A 23,293-nucleotide genomic window follows, 5' to 3' on the forward strand; every position below is an offset into this window, starting at 1 on the left:
TCGACATTGAGAAACACCCCAAGTCTTGGAAACCAGAGCTCTTTAAAAGCGGAAATATGCATATTTTTCAAGTCAAAGACAGGAGAGCAAACCAGGAAAACGTTTCTTACAAATGCAAGATGTATTCCAGATATTTTTCCAGATACAAAGCTCAATTGCATGCTTCAACACCTTTTGGAAAGGACTTGGAGTTTTCTAATGATTTCATAAAGTAGTTTAGACTACAGTCATAGAAAATAGTGAGAGGGTTACAGATCAGGTGTTTCAAAGTCTGAGACTGAGCCTTAAAAAAACCTTCAAAAAGGCTTCTCATTAACCTCCTAAGTTTACCTTCTTTGTTTTTCGCGTAGTTCCTTGATCATGCTTATGTTATCTGATCTTAAATATTTACACTTGAGCTGAAATAGACTAATATTGCCTTTGGACAAAACTTCATACATGATAATACATTTGTTCCCAAGGCATTCATTATACCGATATTTCCAACAAAATAACACGGTTTTTAACACGGGAAAACCCACAGAAATAGGCGATCCTTTCCCATCGCTAAAGACCAGTGTGCCTTTTTAGTCTGGTGTGTTTTTTTGTTTCTATCTTTGGTCTGGTTGCTTTGAAAGAGAGAATATTGATTGTGAGTGTTGTCCAGAAACGGACATGAATATTAATTGTCCAAACCCCTGTTTATATCATTAATTATATATATATATATTCCTCTGCGATGCACGTCACATATCATTTGCACAGGAAAAAGGCAGAAAGTTAAAGAGCCGGGTGTCGTGTTTCCATCACACCTTCAACCTGTTCTATGTGAGCTTCTTCTGTTATTTAATGTCATATTTTAGCGCTCCTTAAAGTGTCTGAAAACCTCTGTTATAGAATACGTGTCAACGACATCTCTGTGTGCATCTGTGTGTGCATTATTGATGAAAGTGTGTGTGTGTGTGTGTGTTTGTGCGTGTGCGCTGCCTACCCGTGCGTCATAGTCCAGGACGAAGGGAGGGATGTCGATCTGCTCCGGTTTGATGCAGGTGAAGAGCTGCTGCAAGGTGTCTAGGTAGCGAACTTTGTCCTTCAGCCCCGACACGCTGAAGGTGGTGAAGAACCACGTGGAGACCTGGGGAAAAAGACGGAAGAGGCATGAAATACGAAGGGGACATTTCATGCGTCACAGATGCCATATGTTCTTGATTTACCAAGAAACTAATCTTGCTTAAAAGGTCCCCTAATCTACTGTTTTTCATCAATATATTACAGGTCTCAGATATATACAAAACATGTCTCTGAAGTGTTTGGCTCGAAATACCAAACAGATCATTGTAGCATCCCATAATCCCCTCTGTTTCAGCCCTGATTCTCTTGCCCCTTTCACACCAAGACTTTTCCCGTTCTAGCTCCGTGCTAGAGCTTTTCTGGTTCGGATCCGGTTCTTCGGTTCAGCTCCCGCTCTGTTCACACCGCTCAGAGCCCGACTGGTGCTGCGTCATTGCGTCATCGTTTGCGTCATGACGTAACCGTTTGCGTGCCTGCTTCATAAAGCCAAACCGATTGTATTGAAGCGCTACTCGTTTTGGTTTTGCTCTGTCGAAACGAAATGGAAGAAATGGGACGACTTTACTACCCACTTTACAGTCGTTACATGCTACATTCAAAAGTTCTTTACAATCATCATCATCATCAACGACGATTCGGTAGGAGAAAGAAGGTAAATATACGTCCTATTCGATGGCGTTAGAGCTAGCTGTTGTTCGCCTCTGCATGCGCCAAGCTCAAAATACCCAGCTTTGCAGCATTAATTACTATGGTATAACATTAAAACTGATTCTCAATGTTATTTCCACAGATCATGTTGCAGCTGGCGGAAAGGCGGATGTCGCGTGTTATTTGGACAGAGCCCAGATCCGACGTAAGCGTGACGTATGCGGTGCTTGCTTTCTAGACCGACAACTTTTTGGTGCTTGAAACAAACCGGATTCCGGAGCTTAGAGGCGGCTCCGCTGCGGTGTGAACAGGAAAAACCGGTGCTTTTCAAGCTCCAGCTCCGAACCGGCCCTGGAACCGCGTTGGTGTGAAAGGGGCAACAGTCTGTTACTTTAGATGAAAATAAGGAGCCACTCCCCACGCCCCTCTGAGAGAGATTTGGTTAGAAAGAACACAATGGTGCTCTAGGAGGAGATTCAGGTGATACGGTGGGGGGGGGTTACCTTGGTTGCTGATTGGCTAATGGTTACACAAGACAAAACATCGTTATGACATCATAAAGGGGCCAAAATCTGATCAGTTCATTTTCAGACAGGTTTTTATTAATGATGTCAAAATTATCGCGGTAATTAATTTTTTTAATGAATTGCATTAAAATATTTGCGCATTTAACGCATGTGCAGAATGGCCCGCCCCATACATCCCACCAGTGGCAGTGGCTGGGTTAGGCTACACCCATACCAAGAAATGGCTTAGCCCCACCATGAAAAATGATGTTAAAGTAATCAAAATAAAGTCCGCCAACTCGCGGAGTAAATTGCACAGACAGCAGTTAATAAGATTGATTTCAGTAGCCACTTGTCTGGAAATACCGAAGACCAGAAACGGTTTTGAAAACTTTTGTCACGTAGTGATCATCTTCTCAATAGAACATCTTTGATAATGTCTTCTGGCCAATCAGAATCAAGATAACGGCGTGGTGTTGTTGCAGGAAGTCCCGACGGAGAATACTTTTGCTGTAGTACAGGGGTGCACTAACTGGTACGCAGGTTATGTGCGTAATCTGAAATGCGTACCGTCCGTCACTTGTGTCACAAAGCGCCACAAAGCGCATTTAGGTACCGATATACTTGTGAAGCTTTTCCAGAAGGCGGTTAGATCACCGGACGACAGAGTCGGTCTCCGTGGGCACAGACAGGCTGCTGTTAACGTCGGTCTGTACAACGGAATTGTGCCAAAACTACGCCAACCGGCTGCGGAGGGAGACTCCCCCCCTTCACTGGAGAACTGCGCTAAAACAGCTGATCACAACGTTCACACTCTGTGGTCATGAAGTACTCCACTAGCGCGCCCCCCCCCCCCGTCGACTTTCCTGAAGTACTCCTCCGTTGATAGAAATCAACACGTAATGAATTAAGACCCCACGGTTTGATGATTGATAGGTGCTCTCTTTCATTTTGACACACAGAAAAATGTTACAATAAACATGTTAAATGGATATATCCGCCTTCTTTCATTTATCTTTCCATTCCCACAACAATATACATAAAAAAATGACATATTTTGGACATAGTTCGAATGGTGATTAATCATGATTAATTAATTTGTAAACTGTGATTAATCTGATTAAAAATTGTAATCGTTTGACAGCCCTAGTTTTTATAGAAATGGATCAGGACAAAAAGAGAGAGAATCTTTTTTCTTGAAACTTTCAGAATCTCTTTCCACAGAGGGGACACATGTTGATGTAGAAGAGACATGAAGAAGAGGGGACACATGTTGATGTAGAAGAGACATGAAGAAGAGGGGACACATGGTGATGTAGAAGAGACATGAAGAAGAGGGGACACATGGTGATGTAGAAGAGACATGAAGAAGAGGGGACACATGTTGATGTAGAAGAGACATGAAGAAGAGGGGACACATGGTGATGTAGAAGAGACATGAAGAAGAGGGGACACATGTTGATGTAGAAGAGACATGAAGAAGAGGGGACACATGTTGATGTAGAAGAGACATGAAGAAGAGGGGACACATGGTGATGTAGAAGAGACATGAAGAAGAGGGGGACACATGTTGATGTAGAAGAGACATGAAGAAGGGGACACATGTTGATGTAGAAGAGACATGAAGAAGAGGGGACACATGTTGATGTAGAAGAGACATGAAGAAGAGGGGACACATGTTGATGTAGAAGAGACATGAAGAAGAGGGGACACATGTTGATGTAGAAGAGACATGAGAAGAGGGGACACATGTTGATGTAGAAGAGACATGAAGAAGAGGGGACACATGGTTGATGTAGAAGAGACATGAAGAAGAGGGGACACATGTTGATGTAGAAGAGACATGAAGAAGAGGGGACACATGTGATGTAGAAGAGACATGAAGAAGAGGGGACACATGGTGATGTAGAAGAGACATGAAGAAGAGGGGACACATGTTGATGTAGAAGAGACATGAAGAAGAGGGGACACATGTTGATGTAGAAGAGACATGAAGAAGAGGGGACACATGTTGATGTAGAAGAGACATGAAGAAGAGGGGACACATGTTGATGTAGAGGAGACATGAAGAAGAGGGGACACATGTTGATGTAGAAGAGACGTGAAGAAGAGGGGACACATGTTGATGTATAAAAGATGTGAACAAGTGGATTTTGCATAATAGGTGACCTTTAAGACAAAAACAAGAGTAGACAAGAGAAAAAAGACAAGAGAACATTTGAAAAGCCAACAACAGAACTAGATTAAGTTGAATGAACTTTTAATGATCCTAAAAGAGATGTTTAGCAAGTGCAGGAAAAAGTACAGCATTTCTTGTAAACGGCAAAAAAACGGAATAAACCAGGCGACTAAAGGAGCTCATATCTCCGCCAAGGCTTCACAATTATCTAAAAATCTCCATAAGAAAAATAATCATGTTTAATACGAGTAAAATATTTAGAGGTTATTATTTCTGGACCATGTTACGTTTCGGTGGACGTGCGGCGAATAATGATCCAGATTTTTGGAAGAACCTTTATCTTGGGAATGTTTGGGGTTAGTCCAACGACTAATTATTATAAATGTTCTTGGGAGGCAGACACATGAGCACAGAGTTATTTTAAATAATCATGTTGCTGGGTTAGTTTTAAAGGGTTGCTGTTTTTATGAAATTGCACAATGCTTTCACTGAAGGAGTCATGGCAGCAAAAGTTAGGTTATTTTAGTTTGAAGAGGCCCAATTATGCTTTTTTAAGTGTTTTCTCTTTCCTGTTGTGTTATAGGTTATTGTGAATGTAAATGGTCTGTAGAGGCTAACATTCCCTCCTGATTGAGCTTCTGTCTGATAAGCCTCCATTGGACTAATTTGTTTACTTCAGTAAAATAGTGACGTCACTAAGTAACACTCACGCTTCTATTGGCTAGCGCTCCAACACATTAATAATAATAATAATAATAAATTCAATTTAGTTAGTGCTTCTCATCTGCCAAGACAAATCCCGAAGCGCTTCACAACAGACGACACTGATAACATTGTACGTGATAGGCTAAGGGGCGGGACATCTCTTAGCGGTTGACCAATCACAACAGTGTCGGCCAGCTAACCAATCAGAGCAGACTGGGCTCTGGTTTCAGACAGAGGGTGAAAAGAGGGGCTGCAGCACAGGCAGTATGAGAAGAATAAAGAGCTTTTTGAACATTAAAGCATGGAGACATGTCACAGTAGAGCATAATGTCCTCTTTAAAGTCAACCAAATGTAAAAAGATTGATTAAAATGTGTTATAATAGTGAAAGGTTTTGCAAATCAGAGTAAAAAGCAATATAAGAAACTATTCTGACATTATGAGCCAAAACATATAGTGAATAATTCAGTTCAACTGAATGAAAATAAACAGAACAGCAATAACACTATCACCAACAATAATACTTTCAACACTACTAGTTTACTTTTAATATCTTGTACTGACACACAAATATATACAGTGATTGTATCCCAGTGTTTCCCCTAGGTTTACTGCTTTGGGGGGGTGCCGCCTGAGGGGGGGGGGGGAATTGGGATATATATTTTTTAAATCCTCTGGAGCAGAGAGAGGATCTGTGGACTATTGTTATTGATTAATGCATCCGTGTTTCTTAGGGTCAAAAACACTAAACTCACAACTTCAAATGTTTAGTTTATTTAAGAGCTCATGTTCAATGTGAAAAGTGACAGTCGAAATAGATTAGTTGCAATTTGGTGATATATATATATACAAAAAAAATAATACAACATTTTTTTTTGCTTTGGATAAAAGTGTCTAACTCATGACATGTAATAATAATAATCAACACATGACAGGACGTTACCTTAGAGCGAAATGTTGGATGTACAAAGTAGAAGGCCTTCAAATTCTTCTTAAACCTGCAAGGAAAATAAATGACAAAGACATTTTAAGAAGTGTATGAAATGCCTCAAGTTACCTTTTTCTGTTGATGGTTATAAAGTGTACAAAGTCAGAGGATTTGCTTGAATATGCAGGGAACATGTGTAGTGTCACTTTGTGGAGACTGCTTAAGGCCAATGTACTTGTCTACAGTGACGAATCCCGATGGACCGGTACTGAAGTGGGCCGGTCGGATAAGTCACTAGCACCCCCCCCGTTGACAATTCACTAGCGGTGCCGAGGTGGGCCGGTCGAGAGTCCCGGGCTGATTTATTCCCAGAGTGTGTGCACTGATCGGCGTGAGTAATATTGACTTTGAGTATATAGATAAAGCATTTCACCTTCATCTGTTCCCTACAAGACCCTGATCCTAAACAAATATTGCACCCTGACCATGATATATATTTACAGTTTCTATTTCCTTCATGCTATAGAGCTCCATTATTGTCCCAAAATCAAATATTTAATGCCCTGAAAATGCAATAGCGCTTATTTTGTCGCTAAATCATTAAATGTCCAGCTGCTACACTACATAATAATTAGAGCAACATATGGATATTCATCCCCTGCTGGAAATAGTCCTCCCAAAAAGCACAATATCCTAAAATGAAACTATATATCCGGGATCCGTTTTAAAAAATCCTTACAAAGTTGAATCAATGCTGTGTCACATCACTGTCATAGTAGCGCCAAATGGACCTTTATTTTTAATGAACATATTATCGATTAATAGAAAGACGAGAGCTTACAAGTGCAATGTCATATATAGAGAGGCGAAGTCCCGCCCTTCTACTTCCAACCCATGGGACCTTATTTCGGAAAAATTATGTATTGAAGTCAATGGGGAGAGAAAGATTATCTTTCGATCCCGTTTGAATTGTGCCATGAATTACACATATGATGTTTCTCAATCTTAAAAATCATTTCCATGTCAAAAAAGTCAGTTTGTCGTAAAACTGTTGAAATATAAGACTGTGAAAAATACGCAACTAGAAAGACTACAAATCCCAGAGTCGCGTAAGTGATGTCATTAACGTTACTACGGGAGGGACTTCGCCTCTCTATAGATATTTGTGAATATTTTAAAGGAAACTTTCAACATGAACATTCAACATTTTTTGGGAGGAGTACAGATAAAGCTGTTAGAGAGAGGAACACGTTTTAATACCCCAATGCCAGGTGTGATGCCATTTAAACATGACTTACTATTTAATGTCATCAGACCATTTAATAAATAGGCCCACTCTGCACTTAAATGCAACACAAGTCATTGAATCCAACAATTAGTTCACTGGGCAATCATTTAACCGACGGATGATGAATAGTTTTTTCAGCTGGATGGGTTATTCTGTAACCACAATAGCAGCGGTTCATCCAAAGTTAAATGTCTCAACAACTGTAGGATTGATGTTCAATACAATTTGTAAAGACGTTCATAGTCCCTCAAAGGACTCGCTGTAATTATTAGACTCTGACTCTTCCTCCGGTGCTGCCATGACATCAGGATGTGTCTACCTTTTATCGGCAATGTATTTGAGGTAATAAGCAATTAGTTTCCACAACATTACAATTATACAGACAACTTTGTACACACGATTTCAACTATTCAATTTAAATTCCCATTTTGGAATCACCAATGTATGTCTTTGTTTTCTGCAATTGTTTCAATAATCTTTGTTAGGCAGATATTTAATTTGATAGTGTTTGTTAATGCAGTCTCCACAGTACCAGTGTTGCAATCTTCAGATGTCAGACCCACATAAAAAGGATATTACAGATGTTTTCAATGACTTCTCTGAAATCATTGTATTACTTATAGTAGATAGCAACTTAGGAGAAAGGCTCAGAAACTGAGCAATGCATTTCTGTGGCAGTGGACCGTTTTCAACTCCATTTCAAACTATCCAAAGTTAGACTTAATTTTAAGGCCAAAATAGCCTGCAAAGGAAACTCATTTTAGTGACTTGTAACCATGATCTCATTCCCTGAGCTCATGGCCAGAGGAGAGTATTGGAATAGAGTGGTAAATGGAGAGCCTAACCTTCAGATAAACCTCTTTAAATCCAACCAAAACCAATCCAGTCTGTCGATCTCTCACACCATAACATCACTCATGAAAAGGAACCCCAAGACACTTGAATTTACTCAATTGGGATAGCAACTCAGTCTCAACCAGCATGAGGCATTCACCCTTTTTCTGGCAAGGTACCATGAACTTATCTTAGCCTTCACCCTCTGCTGCAAATCACTGCTGGAGGTATCGGTCCAATGAAGCAAGAAAACTACATGCTCGGCAAAAAGCAGAGGAGCAAAACCAGTAAAAGCCAGTGGGAAAAACACTCTCAGCTGTCTTGTTTAAAAGATGGGTGCCACTTTCTGCAAGTCTAGAGTCAGTGTCTGTTAAGTGGCAGCTGAAAAATCACCTCTTTATGACCAACAAACCCTGAAGTAACCTTAACTGGGATTACAAACCAAATATAAGCAGTTTGTATAGACTGGAAAGTCATCTGTAACATACTCAGCACTGGACGTGAAGACTTGGCAGTTAATTTCATGGCAGTGCTAGATATTAATACGCCACATTTGTGACAGTTTCATTGTAATCCCACACACACACGGTGGTGTGTGACTGTGGTGAGTGGTGTTTATTCATATAGCACAAAACAGTCGGCCAAAAGAAGGAGGAACTTGGTGTTTTCAGTTGAGACATTGACTCAGAAGGGAATCACGAGTACCAAACTATGACGTAGGGATTTCTACTCTGGACAAAAACAACAAAAATCAGTCAACTGGAGAAAGTAACCAACGTCTCCCCACTACGACGGACAGTTTTGGAAACCTTTGTGATCATGTTTGGCTTTCAGTCAGCTGGTTGAGTTGTCTGGAGCCAGCATGCATCTGCAGCAAATCAATAGTCAGATGAGTTGAACATGCGAGGGTCACCGAGTCCGTTCATGTGTTCATTCAACACTGCCTCCAGAAGTCAAAACAGCAGTAAATACTTGTGAAGTAACTAAGAATTTAGGCATGTTTAGAAACTGTCAGCCTTTTATAACATATATAAATAGTAAAGTTGTTAAAATGATATAACAAATACAGAGTGTCCAAGTGAGACAGAGTTTTATGCTTTAAGGTTCATTATATTTGACTGCTCAATGGTGAAATTGGCAGTAATTAGAAATAGAAACAGTCGTATTACTCAGCTGTGTAATGATGGATAGAAAGGACAATTCAGTTGTAAAAAATAAGCACAAACAGACTTAAAAACTATTCAAAAAAAAGAAACTATTATGCTTTTCTTCTTTCCTTACACTTAAAACGACAGTTACTGTATGTTTAACATTTAAGATTAGTATCTGACTCCCCCACAAGATAATACAATCTTAACATCATATGTCTTCCCCGCAGTGTTGCATGACACGGGATAAAATAAAAATAAATACATTTTCTTTCTGGTCCAGTTAAGTGACCATTGAGAAGGTCTCTTGGGGTCCTCTTTGTACTCATTAGCGGAGATGGCAAAAGTACACACATCCTTTACTCGAGTAGAAGTACAGATACTCATGTTTAAAAATACTCTGGTGAAAGTAGAAGTACTGACTAAACTTATTTTCTCAAGTAAAAGTAAAGAGGCTTTGAAATGTACTTCAGTAAAAAGTACCCATAACTACCAGCAGTTTTAAAGAGTACCTGACCTTCCTTTATATTAATAGAACAATAATGTCATTGTTAGCTAATGAATGTTTCCATGCTGAACAACGGCAACATGACAACGTTTTCATTGGTCCCTCTTCTTTAGAGAAGACCAGGAAATGATGGATACACGGATCGTGTTCAAATCAATAGGCACGCAATGACTCTAAAGAATAATGATCACGCACCAAACACACATTCAGACTAAAGTAACCAGCTGTTTGGAAACTGTAAGAAGTAGAAAGTTGTCAGAAAAATAAGTAGTGGAGTAAAGTACTGAAACCAGAAACATGTACTTAAGTACAGTAACAAAGTATTTGTACTCCACTACTTCCCACCTCTGCTCATTGGTTATATTTAAGAGTGTTAAACTGTGATGTGTGAGAGCAGAGTATCTGATACTTCCCTGATCCTCCTCCAACAGTGCTAACCCTGAACTAAACTTTGTTTCTACTGTAACGTTTTAAGAATAGCACAAGCACCATGCCTGTTAAGGCCAGCTTGTTAAAAGGGATTTAATGTGCACTTCACACAGGAACCTGTTTCTATTTAAACCTTCACACATCTGATGCTAACTTTTCTTAGAGGTATCTTTGTGTCTTCTGCCCTTTGAACTGTCTGTCTGTTAGGCCTTGTATAGCATTTTGTCTTTCAACAACCTTAAAGGTCCCCTATCATACTGTTTTCCATCAATATATTATAGCTCTCAGATATATACAGAACATGTATCTGAAGTGTTTGGCTCCAAACACCAAACAGATCATTGCAGCATTACCCATAATCCCCTCTGTTTCAGCCCTGTTTCAAAAGTGCTGATTCTCTGTCTGTTACTTTAGATGAAAAATAAGGAGCCCCTCCCCACGCCCCTCTGAGAGAGATTTGGTTACAAAGAACACAATAGGCGCTTTCACACTGCGGTACTTTTCCCACAAAGGTTCATGTGAACTATTTAGTTCTCATGAACTAAGTACAGTTCGCGTTCGCGTTCACACTGGAAAAAGTCCCTGGGGGAGGATTAGGCAAATGAAGCCGCTGACGTCACTTGTTCTTCTTCTGCTTTGGGCTTACTGGCAGGCCGCAAACCACTTCACGGCGTATGCCACCCGGAGTCCCCGGCCGGAAGTCCCCGGAGTTAGGGACTGGCTTCAGTAGAAGCTGCTGGGACTCCCAGCAGCTTCTTCTGAAGCCTTCCGAGTAAATCGCCAGAACGCCGACACCTCCTCATCTCCACCACTCCCATGTTTTATTTTGTGTTGCCATAAATTAGTCTCTCTGCGTTTCTGCGCTGGGCTAATGCTAATGCTAATAATGCTAATGCGAGGATAATAAAATGGCGGCTTCACAAAACTTTTTGGGAGTTTTACGGGGCGTGGTTTGCAATCCTTCCAGCCAATCAGAAATATAGCTCTTTTCTCACAAAAGAGCCGTTCGAAAGTCCCTGCTCTCTAGCAGGGACTTTCGAGGGGGTAAAAAGGTTCACATGAACTAATTTTAGTACCGGCTCTTTTTGGTGTGAACGCGATAAAAGAGTTCACATGAACTAAGTTCTCATGAACCTTTGTGGGAAAAGTACCGCAGTGTGAAAGCGCCTAATGGTGCTCTAGGAGGAGATTCAGGTGATAAAGGGGGGGGGGGGGGGGGGGGGGTAGGGCTGCACGATATATCGTGTCGTGACGATAATCGCGATATGCGCATGCTCTCATGTCAGGGGTACTTGGGTGAGTGACATGCAGGCTCTGCATGCACAGCAAACCACCAATCACAATCAAATCTCCAAAGCAAACGGACCCAGTGATTAAAGGTAAAAACACTGAATAAAGTAGTTTCATGTGTTTCTCCAGGGCAGTTCGGCGCTGCTAACCGAGCTAGCTCAGCTTGTTGCTCTGATAACTTAAGATCCAGACGTCCGTGACTACAATCCTTCATCCGGTTAAATATAGTTTTAAAAAATACCAATTGTATAGCATTAAAGTTCAAGAAAAAAAAACGGTCTTTTCTTCAATTCCTGTATGTTTTCATATCGCAGGGGAAAAAAATCGCAATGTCAGTTATTTCCAATATCGTGCAGCCCTAGGGGGGGGGGGGTTACCTTGGTTGCTGATTGGCTAATGGTTACACAAGCCAAAACATCGTTATGACATCATAAAGTGGCCAAAATCTGATCAGGTTTTTATAGAAATGGATCAGGACAAAAAGAGAGACTCTTTGTTCCTGAAACGTTCAGAGTCTCTTTCCACAGAGGGGACACATGGTGATGTAGAAAAGACGTGAACAAGTGGATTTTGCATAATAGGTGATCTTTAAAGCAAGTAGAAATATTGCTTTTTTTTTTATATATAGATGTCGTGTCGTCTGAACCCAATTAGGCTTTTGTTGCTGGCGATTTCTAACTTTTGAACGGCAGTTTGTGTTGCTCACTGAATCATGGAGAGCTACTGATGTCAGACATTTCAGAGGAAACGGGTGCCAGCCAGAATCCAATATCCAATTCAAAAGCTGCACACATTAAATAAGACATCTGGCTTTCAACACACCTAATTAAAGTCTAACAAGTCTCTCTTCTTATAACAAGTTCATATGAAATGCTAATATTTGCAGAGAGTTTGTGGAACTAACCTTGACATTAAAAGGTGATTAGCATTAAAGCTGCAGCTCTCTGTGAATCAGCAGCGTGTATCAAAGGAGTCATGGTTAACCTTTATGGCTGAATGTGGTTTCCTTTACTAAAGAAACAGGAAGCTGAATTCAGCGTCTTCATTCATATTTTACCATCTTTTCTTTGGCTTTCTAAGTTCTCTGCTGGGACTGAAGTAACACATGACTCCTTTTAGCCATCGGCTGACGAATGACTCCGGTAAAGTAAAGATCAAACATGAGGAATTAGGTTTTTAAATGTTAAAGTCCTAAGGGCGTAATTGACTGAATGTTCCAGACAGAAAAAGGTTTAGTAAAGGTGTGACGAAACATAATGAGTGGCCAGTCTCAGAGAGAAATGAAGAGAGAAACACGGGGGTTTAAAAGGTGCAAAATGACTGCATGGAGTTTCCCTCTCACACAGGAAGCTTGTTCGGTTGTGGTTTCCAGAGACCAGAAAGATACTATGACTAAAAAAGGTAAATCAAACAATTGAGCACCGGAGTTTCTTTTTAAGAATACAAAATGTTTAAATTGCAACTTGTCCATCAAAAAGTACATCTCCTTGTTTGAGTAAAGTCAGTTACAAGATCTTTTAGGAAATGTTTGAACTTATTTTTTCTTTTTAGTCGAATGAGTCCTGTACATTTTTGATCTTTTCCTAAAAACATATAGAGTTGAAAGCACCTTTGAGTCACATTATGTACCCAGCAGATCTTTATTTGTATGACTGTTCGGGTAATAACTCACTTTTGTTTCCTCTTCCAAATAACACCGACCTGGGGCTTTTCTTTTAGCCAGTCTTCTTACCTATCAGCATGTGTTTCCTGCCCATTATGACAAACAAGAATTACATCATTTGAAATACATGTTTTCTTAAATTCAGCCCAAGTCCATCACATACCTTTAAAGGTCCCACGTCATGGCCATTTCTACTGATCATAATTGCATTGTTGAGGTATACTAGAATAGATTTATAAGGTGCAATTTTCCAAACTCCAAAGATGTGTGTATTCACTCTGTCCTAAACGGCTTGTTAGAGCTCCGACCCCCCCCCTCCCTGTGAGCCCAGTGTGCTGTGATTGGTCGGGACGTTGCGAGGCTCGCTGCTCAGTGAGCTGGCTTACTGGTGTGGTTCCGAGTCGGCGATACAGCGCGAAACTCATCCTGAGCACACAAACACTCACAGCCGAAGTCAAAACAATAAGTGTGGCTTGATATTGAGAAAGAAAAGGTTTATAAACGCTGTGAGAATGGGTCTGCAGAGAGCATTTCTCCGCCATCCCAACTCGTCTATTACCAACCAGGGAGCTCTATGCAAGTCAATGGGACTCCCTGTTGGTTGAAAATGTACGCTAAAGACCCCCCACTGCGTTTGATAGTGACGGCAAGGGATCCTGGTGTGTGAGGAGCTCCGCGGATTGGTCCATATTGGTTCCGGGAACCGCATGACGTTACAGGTTCCCGGAAGAAACAAATGGAAAAAGAGAAATCCCCAACGAGGCGTTCTGGGGCAGCACAGACAGGTCTTCTCTGTGTTAGAGTTTTACTCGCTACAGGGTGCACTTTGAGGGTTTGTGACTCTGCAGACCGTTTACATGCAGAAAAACCTTCATAACACACAAGGGCACGGGAAAAGCATGACATGGGACCTTTAAACAATTATAGGACGTGTTGAAGAACATACTTTAAAGTAGATCATATAAAACATGTGGGCCAACTCTGATGACTGGGTAACTCTATAAACTATTCTTTATTTTATTATTTAGAGGATTTGTCTCCTCTTAAGCTTGATAAGTGAAACTCTCTGAAGGCTGCAAACAATTTGATGCCATTTTAAGCTGGCCTGGTTCTAATACAACATCTGACTAGAGTATGTAGTGTGTCGATGTGTGTCGATGTGTGTCGATGTGTTTGTGATAGTTAGCATAGTCTGTATCTGGAATAAAAAGAATACAAACAATCTTTGAAGTTCAGATGATTCAGGTCCAGGTCTGACTGCTGCGCTGCATCTGGCCGCTGTTGGACACAGCATGGCTGACAGATTGCCATCCATATGTTGATGTGAAGATAAGTAGGATTATTTTTCAAGTTTGCCTTAAACTATGTGACACTGGCTGTATCGTGTACTCATCTGGAATAAGATAGCTTGTCTGCATCTGATTTAGATCCTTTTAAAGACAGTACTTCTTTAGTTTTCTGGGTACTTTAAATTAGATTGCACCTTCCTGTTCACTTGTTTACTTTCCTGGCACTAGGTATATTTGGTTTTTGCACTTCATAAATTCATCTTTATTGTCTATATTTATACACATTTCTTTATTTCTACTTAATACTGAAACTCTGCAGAACACGTTCCCTCCGGACATTTCATCTCTAAATCTTATCACTTTTCTTCAGGAGTTTGTTTTTGGATCAGCTCCTGGAGACCCGTTCTTAAACAACTATAATGTCTAAAAGTGATTTAGTCAAGGGATTCCTATGAGCCGTCTACTCAAAGCAAGCTCAGTACAAACGTATTCTTTTAAAACGTTGAACCCTGTGATTGAGGCTGAGTCACAGCCGATACATCACCCCAAGAACACGCTCCAACTTTGCGTTTCCTGTTCCAAATATGGCCGCCAGATTTCCAAAACACGCAGTGAAACAAAAAGCGTTTCACAGTCCGTTTTGCTTTTCCAAAAGTATAAACAGTGTAACCTTGGCGGTGCGATGCTGCAGCAGGAACAATGTATCTGAACTTGAATGCAGAAGAAAGGAGGACAGAGTGAGCGCCAGAAGAAAGAGAAACCAGGGTCAAATAGCAGCCAAAGCCTCACAATACATTTATCATGAACGACTAAAAGCATGTTCTGCGATATTAAAGATTATTGCACCTGCCCAGACTTAATGTCGTATTCCAATAAGCAGACAATCGACAACAAAAAACGACGGAGAGCTTTCAGAGCCATCAGATTCTGTTCCATCTGTTTCTGAGAATTTCCTTATGACTTTTTAAAAGAAAACTCCTCAAGATTTATGTTTGATATGCAACTCTCTGGTAATTAAATACAGGAGATGTTGGCGCTGTCCTGCTGAGCAAATCACTGCAAACCCAGAAAATACAACACAGATCATTAAAGTCGAGGCGTTTTCTTATTCAACCATTGTGTGTAGCAGAGGGATGAGACAAACCTGAGAGACTGAAACAATGTCAGATTTAAATAGTTCTGTTTTCGACTTTAAAGTGATCATATTTAACACACATGTTGTGCTTTTGATCAAAGAGACCAAGTCAAATAACTGTAAAATATAAAAATATTAGTACAAAATGTTGCCCGTGTATTAAATGCTCGTGTTCATCTGACTTTTTGTCCCATTTACGAACTCATTTAGGAGTTGAAGCACAGTTGAACTTAGAGTTTAGAGTGTTATACTGACTTGGCGTCCACGATGTCGTACAGGTTCTTGAGGAACTCTGAGTCGAGGTGGTTGTGCTCTCCGGTCAGCGTGTGGAAGTAAACCATCACATACTCCTTCACTGTGATGTGGTCCATCACGTGGATGAAGTACAGCAGCGCCTGCACGCACAGTGAATCAGTTACAGTCTAATAAGGTGCAGTGGATTCTATACACGTCTATACATATTCTTTCACAGTTTTATATCAATATTAATTGTATAATGTACAATGTGTGTGTTAGAGTGTGTGTGTTTGATCTGTTGATATTGTGTGTGTCCTCAGGAGTAGACTTGTGTGGCAATAATATGATGTGAAATTTCCATATTTTTTGAATAATTGGTTTTTAGTTCAAGTAATACCATTGTTGGTAGATGGAGGTTAATGTATCATAACTGAAGTTTAGAAAAATATTTGTATTTGTAATCTACACACATTTGTGCACACAAAAGCAGATGCAGCTTGCACAGAACCATAAGCACATGTGAACACACACACACACCTTTTCGATGTCGATCAGAGTCACCGGGATGTTCCGTCCAACCAGAATCATCACCGTCCGGCCACACAAGTCCACCCCTGAGGAACACACACACACACACACACACACACACACACACACACACACACACACACACACACACACACACACACACACACACACACACACACACACACACACACACACACACACACACACACACACACACACACACACACACACACACACACACACACACACACACACACACACACACACACACACACACACACACACACACACACACACACACACACACACACACACACACACACTACATTTTGTCCAACCATCTGCCCAAAACAAAAACTTGTGTTGCACATTTCCTGATGTGTGTAAGACAAAATACAAAGTAACAATTAGTTGCAGCCTCTTTTCACTTTCCATGACGTGATGAAACAGTTCCTCGTGATCTCAGTTTGTGGTGTATTTCCTGATATTAGTAATATTATTAATGGTCAAATCCTTTCGACAGGCTGTAAAACTTCTGAGAAAAGAGCTTGGAGCTCACTCTGCCTCTCCAGCTCTTGGTTTCCTGCCTCTCCTCTCAAATGAAAGCCTGTCCCCTCGGGGAGACTGAGGGTCTGCAGCAGCCTGATCACATGTGTCTCTGATGAGGGCCTTGATGTTGTGTTAGAACTCTGTGGTGCATTTGAGTTTCTTCTGAGGGCTGTGTTTTGTTTAAACATTCATGTTATGTGTACTTCTGAGTCAGTGTGTTACTGTTTTTACCTCCACCAACAAGTTATTCTTCAGTTTGGTGTAATTGTGTTGCTTTGATTGTCTGAAAAGCATGATCGTTATGTTTTTTTGGATTTTTTTATAAATTGATTGCATCTGTTTCGTGCCATTTCAATAAGCTTAATTTTTACATGTGTAAGCAGTGACTAGGTTTTTTCAAATGTTAACGTAAATGAACCATCTAACTTAAAGATTTATATTTACTCTTTGTAAACTTTACCTTCCTCACCAAACAGCATCCTCGTAACACTTGTCTGAACTCTAGAGCTCTCTGGATCATTCATTTTATTTTTCTAAAGTATTGTTAAGATTTAACCAGATAAATATGGGATTATCAAGTTCATTTGGGGTTTGCACATGTCCCTGTTTTAAGAAAACTGGTTCCACAAGGTAATGCAAGTTTTAAAATGCCTTGTAACCAAAACAGATGGCGTTGGGGCAAAACTGTAATACAACACTGCCTCCTACTGGTAATGAGATGTAACTGCACCTGATAACAGCTGAGCAAAGGGAGATGTTGCATTTCATTCACTGGAATTAAATCTGGGATAATCGTACCTCACCAGTGTTGTGTTCAATGAGGTGGAAGAAAATCAAAACACCAACATGCACATGAACACACATGCAGGCAGTCTGGCACAAAACACACTTCTAAACATCTCCTTTTGCTTCTGTTTCGTTTTTTACAATTATATTTCACAGGTGACAGAATTACACGACAAAATGAAGGTTTCAATTCACAACTTTTCTCTCTCCCTGCCCCTCAAACATATGATCACATACCGGTTTGATATAAAGCTTTCAGAGCAGCGATGTCAGACAGATCCTCCGCTCTCGCCCGACACAGCCAGCGGTTGTAACTGCAGGTGAGGAAGACACGGAGAAGTGATCTTAATGTATTGTATAACATCACAAATGCTAGTTTTCGTGAGACACACAAACTGAACACAACTGAGACCTAAAGACACGCATGTTATTATATGAGATGTTGCGTTTTCGACCCAGTAGGTTCCAATTATTTAATAATTGTGTTTATGACTCTTACTTTCTCTGGTGCTGTTTCTGCAGGGCCACGTCCGACATCTGGCCCTGAAGGATCTGTTTCCTCTGTTTGTCCACGTCCCCCTCCATCCGGGCGAAAGCGTGAGTCCCCACCTGACCCAGATCTGAGTCCAGACTCTCCTCTTCCGAATCATCTGCACAAACAAGTAAAGAAAAAATGACAACAACAAGTCATGATGTAAGTGAAAGCTTACACAATGGCTTTGATCATATCAGAGGCTTATATTGCAGCATGATTCATAAAACACAAGGAACAAACACTCACACATATTAAACCCTGAGTTTCTCAGAACACCACCACTCAATTATCTTCATTTAATGTGAGGCTATTTACCCCAAAGAGATCTACTGTGTGCTTGAATTTGTGTTCAGTTGTAAAGCTGACTCATTCATTTATTTGGTTATACTTGCTTTGTCTGTATTACCTTTCATTCAGCTGATGCTTTTATCCAAAGGGTACAAACTCAAACAAATAGAGAATCCGGCAGGTCAAACTAGTGTACTACTGCACTTGCTTAAAAAAAGCCAGATGCTACATACAGAAGTGCAATTATATAATATTTGATTATGTGCCAAGCACAAATATGTTTTTTCTATGATCGTAACGTATCTGAAAGCATGACTGATGTATTTCCGTGTGTTTGTAAAAACGTTGAGGTCATAGACTCAAAGACTGTCTGTTTCTGCTTGTTTTTCTAAAACCACATGTAGTCATGCACATGTCCATGCATTTCATCTGCATCCAAACAGGCATGTGTGTCTGTCAGTGTGTTTACATCAGCCTGTTGTTGTTGTTGGGTTTGACTCACAGGCAGCTGCTTGCTTCGGATCGTCACCCCAAAACCACATCTCACCACATTTGAAGCAGACGTTCGCACTGGAGGTCTATGAAGGCAACAGGCTCCACGCCGACACCACAAATACCCACTAAAACCTGGCCTGGTGTTACATTTAAAACCCTTTTCACCCCAAAGAAACAACATTTTGACCGAGATCAAGAAAAAGCTGAGGTTGGTCAACTAAAGAGGTCATACAAAATACAGTTTATAAAAGTGCTTAAGACCGTAAAATGGGATTTGAACTGAAGGTGCCTATAGTAATAATGTTTTGTGTCTACCGTTTAGTTAAGCTAGATAAGTGATTTAAAAAGGAAAAACACCTCAAAAGGCTGCGAACAACAGCTCTAGCCTTACTACTTTTTTAAAGATTTTATTTACATATTTTACAAACAACTTTTCATAAAACATCATCAAAAACATCAACTGTCTTGTTTAAATCACCCTAAATGAGACTGAAAAGGACTCAGGTTTTAAACGCTCTGAAAGCAAAATCACAAAGTCTATTTTACTGACTTTATTTTTGTTTCATTTGTTCCTTTTACTTTGTCACTTTTCACTTTAAGCAGTTGGATGCTATATTCATTCACATATTTCCAGGCACTTTAATTAATTCCATATCCTCCACCAAACAAGACTCAAAGCTCACTTATTTGTTCACTTGGTTGAATCTGTTACCGTGTTTTTCTGTTTTCAGACAAACAAAATCACTGCTCTTGTTGCAGAATAAACAAAGAGCAGAAGGATAGAGACGCAGAACAAACACCTGATCCGTGTTAGTCAGGCCTGCTGGTCTCTTTGTAATATGCAGATGAGCCTCTGTGGAAAACCTGAAGGGCTCCAGATGTTTCACTGACCTCACAAAATAATGTACTGCTCTTTCATGTCCTTTGACTGAACTCTGACCAGTCTGTGATTCAAACACATTGTCCTTATCAGAACTGAATTCTTATCCAGATCTTAATATTTGGATTTTATTTTTGACTAATCGACTGTGACCTCATCCAATGTCCGGATGCCTAAATGGTCGACTGACTGTGCAGTTTATTGAAAGCTGACAAACTGACTTACAGTATGGTAAAAAAGGTAGATAGTTAAATAGTTGAATGACTGATTTTTTTTGGTTAATCCAAAACACTGGTTGCGTTCCAATAGTCCATTTAGCTTAGGAACCTTCCTAACGGAGTGAAATGACCCGGAAGTCCCTCAGTGGCAGCCATGATAAGTGCCGTTCCAATTCTCTAGATGAAAGGAAAGGAGGTTTCAAACTTCCTTTATAACCTCCTTTAGCTTAGGAACCACTGGACCTCCCTAACCGAAAGGAGAGGAGAAAATGCTGCCCCACAATGCATTGCAGCCGCAGCATTTGCCGTCACTCAACAGTCGGCCGTTCACGGAAACAACCGATTATGACCAAGAAATTATATCATGAAAGTTACGGTGCTTATTAAGCATTTTAAAACGTATGTGGTAAGTTGCCAAAGTGCTTTTTTCTGAACGTTCGTCAGTATTATAATCAAAAAGAGAAATATGAACGTTAGTTTTTTACTGAAATGATCAAATAAAGTCAACATTTCACAGTCTTTACTGAGCTGTGTGGGGTTTGTTCAACTTTTAAAAGATGTTTGAATGGTGATATACACAGTGATAGATGTTAAGGACTAACGTTTATAATAAATACATTTGTATTGATTTTAAGATCTTTAGTTCACCAATCATACGTATTGGGATCATTTGTATTAATGTGGACCGGAGGGCGATGGTGACGAGCATAAGTTTCACTTTCCTTTTTTATTTCAATTCCAACTTTGGTCATGAAGAATATGTTTCTCTGTTGTCCACGTTCATAAAGCATAACACAACAGCACCAGAGCACGGTGCAGAGACTCTAGATGAGTTTACAGTAGTCCCTCGTTCTTATTGAACATCCATGTTGTAGTCCGCTATAGAAAACTGTAGTTTCCATGGTTTCCCCACAGCAGCAGACGCACATTCATGACGTCCGCTGGCGCATCATAAACACGTCAGATAGTGAAAGTGCAGTCGGATTCTCTAAAGTACCGCGGTCTCTTCTCCTAAGTCCTTTTGAATTCTCCTATCCACTATCCCTTAACCCCGTGACGTTTCACTCAGAGGTCAAGGAATAGGAGATAGGAACTGATTTTTGGATTATCGGAACGCAACCACTGAGTCAACCCTGTGCTCATTTAAAAAAGGCACGGACACACCAGGCCGATTAGCGGCGTCGGTGAGCGTCAGGCCGACGATGAGCGTCGACACGCCCTACTCAGATTGGTGTGTCCCGCACCGTCGGGTCTTTTCAGCCGGGCCAAAGGCAGTCGGCAAAATAAATCACTCTGATTGGCTGTTCAGCTAGCGAATCAGTGCATGAGAAGCGAAACGGAAGTGAGGGACCCAAACAAACTATTAAGAAGGCAGATCTGAGATTTCATCGAACTCCAGCTCTCGACTCAGGTTCGGGAAAGCCCCGTGAGCTTCTCGCTGTAGAGTGAAAACAGAACGCACACGCTATTTGTTGTTTGTTTATATCAAGCAATCTGTTCTTCTTCTCTCGCAGTCCTGTCTTCCGGTTGTTGGCCCGATCTTTGAATGACGAATACACACTACCGCCCCGCCCTGCTGGTCAGGAGAGTTATTGCCACTCACGCATGCGCAGTTCGTAGTGTTTCTTGGACAGTCGGGGTCCGACAGTCGGGGTCTGTCTGTGTCAGTTCTTTGTTGTCTGATTGGTGTGTCCGGGCCCTTTAGGTTTATATTTGTATTTTGTGCATCTGTGACATGATTTTAATGTTCAAAAAAGCTCTCTATTTGTCTCATACTGCCTATTTTCACCCTCTGTCTGAAACCAGAGCCCAGTCTGCCTTCTGATTGGTTAGTGGCTGGCTCACCGGCTAATAATACGCTGTGCTCTATTCTGCCAACTCAATTTCTCTGACACAAGTGAGAACTTTGATTCCAAATTCAACATCAACCCTTGAATAAAAAAAAAGACGTCTCCTCTTACTCATGAGAGCCAATCACATTACGCGTCCTCTCTGATGAAGCATGTTTCTTTACCTTCCAGGGTGCCGGGTTTCTCTGCGATGCGGATCTGTCTCTCGGGGACGACGGGTTCCCCCTTAGAGTTGCCGATGTCAGCGGGGATGAGAGGAAGGCTGGCTCGCTCCTCTTCCTCAGAGCGAGGGAAAGTAAAGTGGCAGCAACTTCCTGAACACCGGCTAAAGAACACACAAACTATTAACAGAAATGCCCACAAAGATACACTTCATCTTCAGGACAAAGTCGTCCATGTTACCAGATGTATTCCTCATCCTCCTACAGCTCTGTATTTACAATTTTCACCTTCATCCTCCATGTTTGGACACATTTGTTACCTAACGTGGAAGATGGATCTCAATATCCAGGGATCTAGCTGTGGTTACGAGGTTCTGTGAGCCACCGTGTGAATATGGTATCGGCAAATCTACTACAGAACAAGGAAGACGGATCTTAAATAAGAGGAACATGTGGGTTCAGTTTCTCGTGAAACCCAGCATCCAACTCTCTGATCGAGCTTTGAGACAAATGAAAGGTGTCAGTATGCTTCCAGGGCCTGACAGATGATGGAAGAGTGTCTGAACCACCTCCTGCTACATTTTCTGTACCTCTCCAAAACCAGGCACTTTCAGCTCTTTCCATGTATGCAGGGATTGGCTAGGTGTTTAAAGCTGAGAATATCAAAAGGGTTTGAACTTCGAGCGCCCTGTTTCTATCACTCTTCATCTGGACGATGAGAAAAACAGCATGAATGCTTTAGAGCAGTGGTTCCCAACCTGGGGGGCGCGCCCCCCTTAGGGGGGCGCCAAAGATCGCAGGGGGGGGCGCCAGGCCTCAGATGATTTGAGGCCAAATATCATATTTATCGTATTTTTTTTACATATAATTGTAAAGCAATACATGATTGTCACTAAAAGCCTTGTCTCTACATTACAATAAAATATAAAAAATAATTGACTAATTAATTTTAATAAAAATTCAAGTTAGTATTAAAGGCATAAAAAGACAGAAATGTATAATTATTTCTTTAATATAAATGTTTATTCTGCCCATAAAGTGTCCAAACCAGGCTTGTCTGGATACTAAAACATAGTCATTGTCCATGCCGGTTTCAGTTGGATTATTTGTCACAGTTGCTCCGATCAGATCGGTCTCCTCCATTTTGTAGATTATTTACGACTTTTG

The 23,293-nt window shown here is 40.8% G+C and overlaps 1 protein-coding gene across 3 annotated transcripts in view; it reads right to left on the minus strand.

The window, feature by feature from the left end:
• Positions 1 to 23,293, minus strand: part of LOC117533977 (ganglioside-induced differentiation-associated protein 2-like) — a 36,081-nt gene that overhangs the window by 7,755 nt on the left and 5,033 nt on the right. For 2 of the 3 annotated variants that reach the window (XR_004567138.1, XM_034198006.1), the window contains exons 4-10: positions 22,130 to 22,290; positions 18,199 to 18,349; positions 17,937 to 18,013; positions 16,374 to 16,450; positions 15,855 to 15,994; positions 6,031 to 6,085; positions 971 to 1,114 (exon numbers count right to left, since the gene is read on the minus strand). Coding sequence is in view for 2 of the 3 variants with exons in the window: in XM_034198006.1 (XP_034053897.1) it covers positions 971 to 1,114; positions 6,031 to 6,085; positions 15,855 to 15,994; positions 16,374 to 16,450; positions 17,937 to 18,013; positions 18,199 to 18,349; positions 22,130 to 22,290 (805 nt within the window). In the remaining variant the exon portion in view is untranslated. The remainder of the gene's footprint in view (positions 1 to 970; positions 1,115 to 6,030; positions 6,086 to 15,854; positions 15,995 to 16,373; positions 16,451 to 17,936; positions 18,014 to 18,198; positions 18,350 to 22,129; positions 22,291 to 23,293) is intronic. The other variant, XM_034198007.1, reaches the window with a different exon arrangement.

This window comes from Gymnodraco acuticeps, unplaced genomic scaffold (assembly GCF_902827175.1).
Source record: "Gymnodraco acuticeps unplaced genomic scaffold, fGymAcu1.1, whole genome shotgun sequence".
Taxonomy (NCBI): Eukaryota; Metazoa; Chordata; class Actinopteri; order Perciformes; family Bathydraconidae; genus Gymnodraco; species Gymnodraco acuticeps.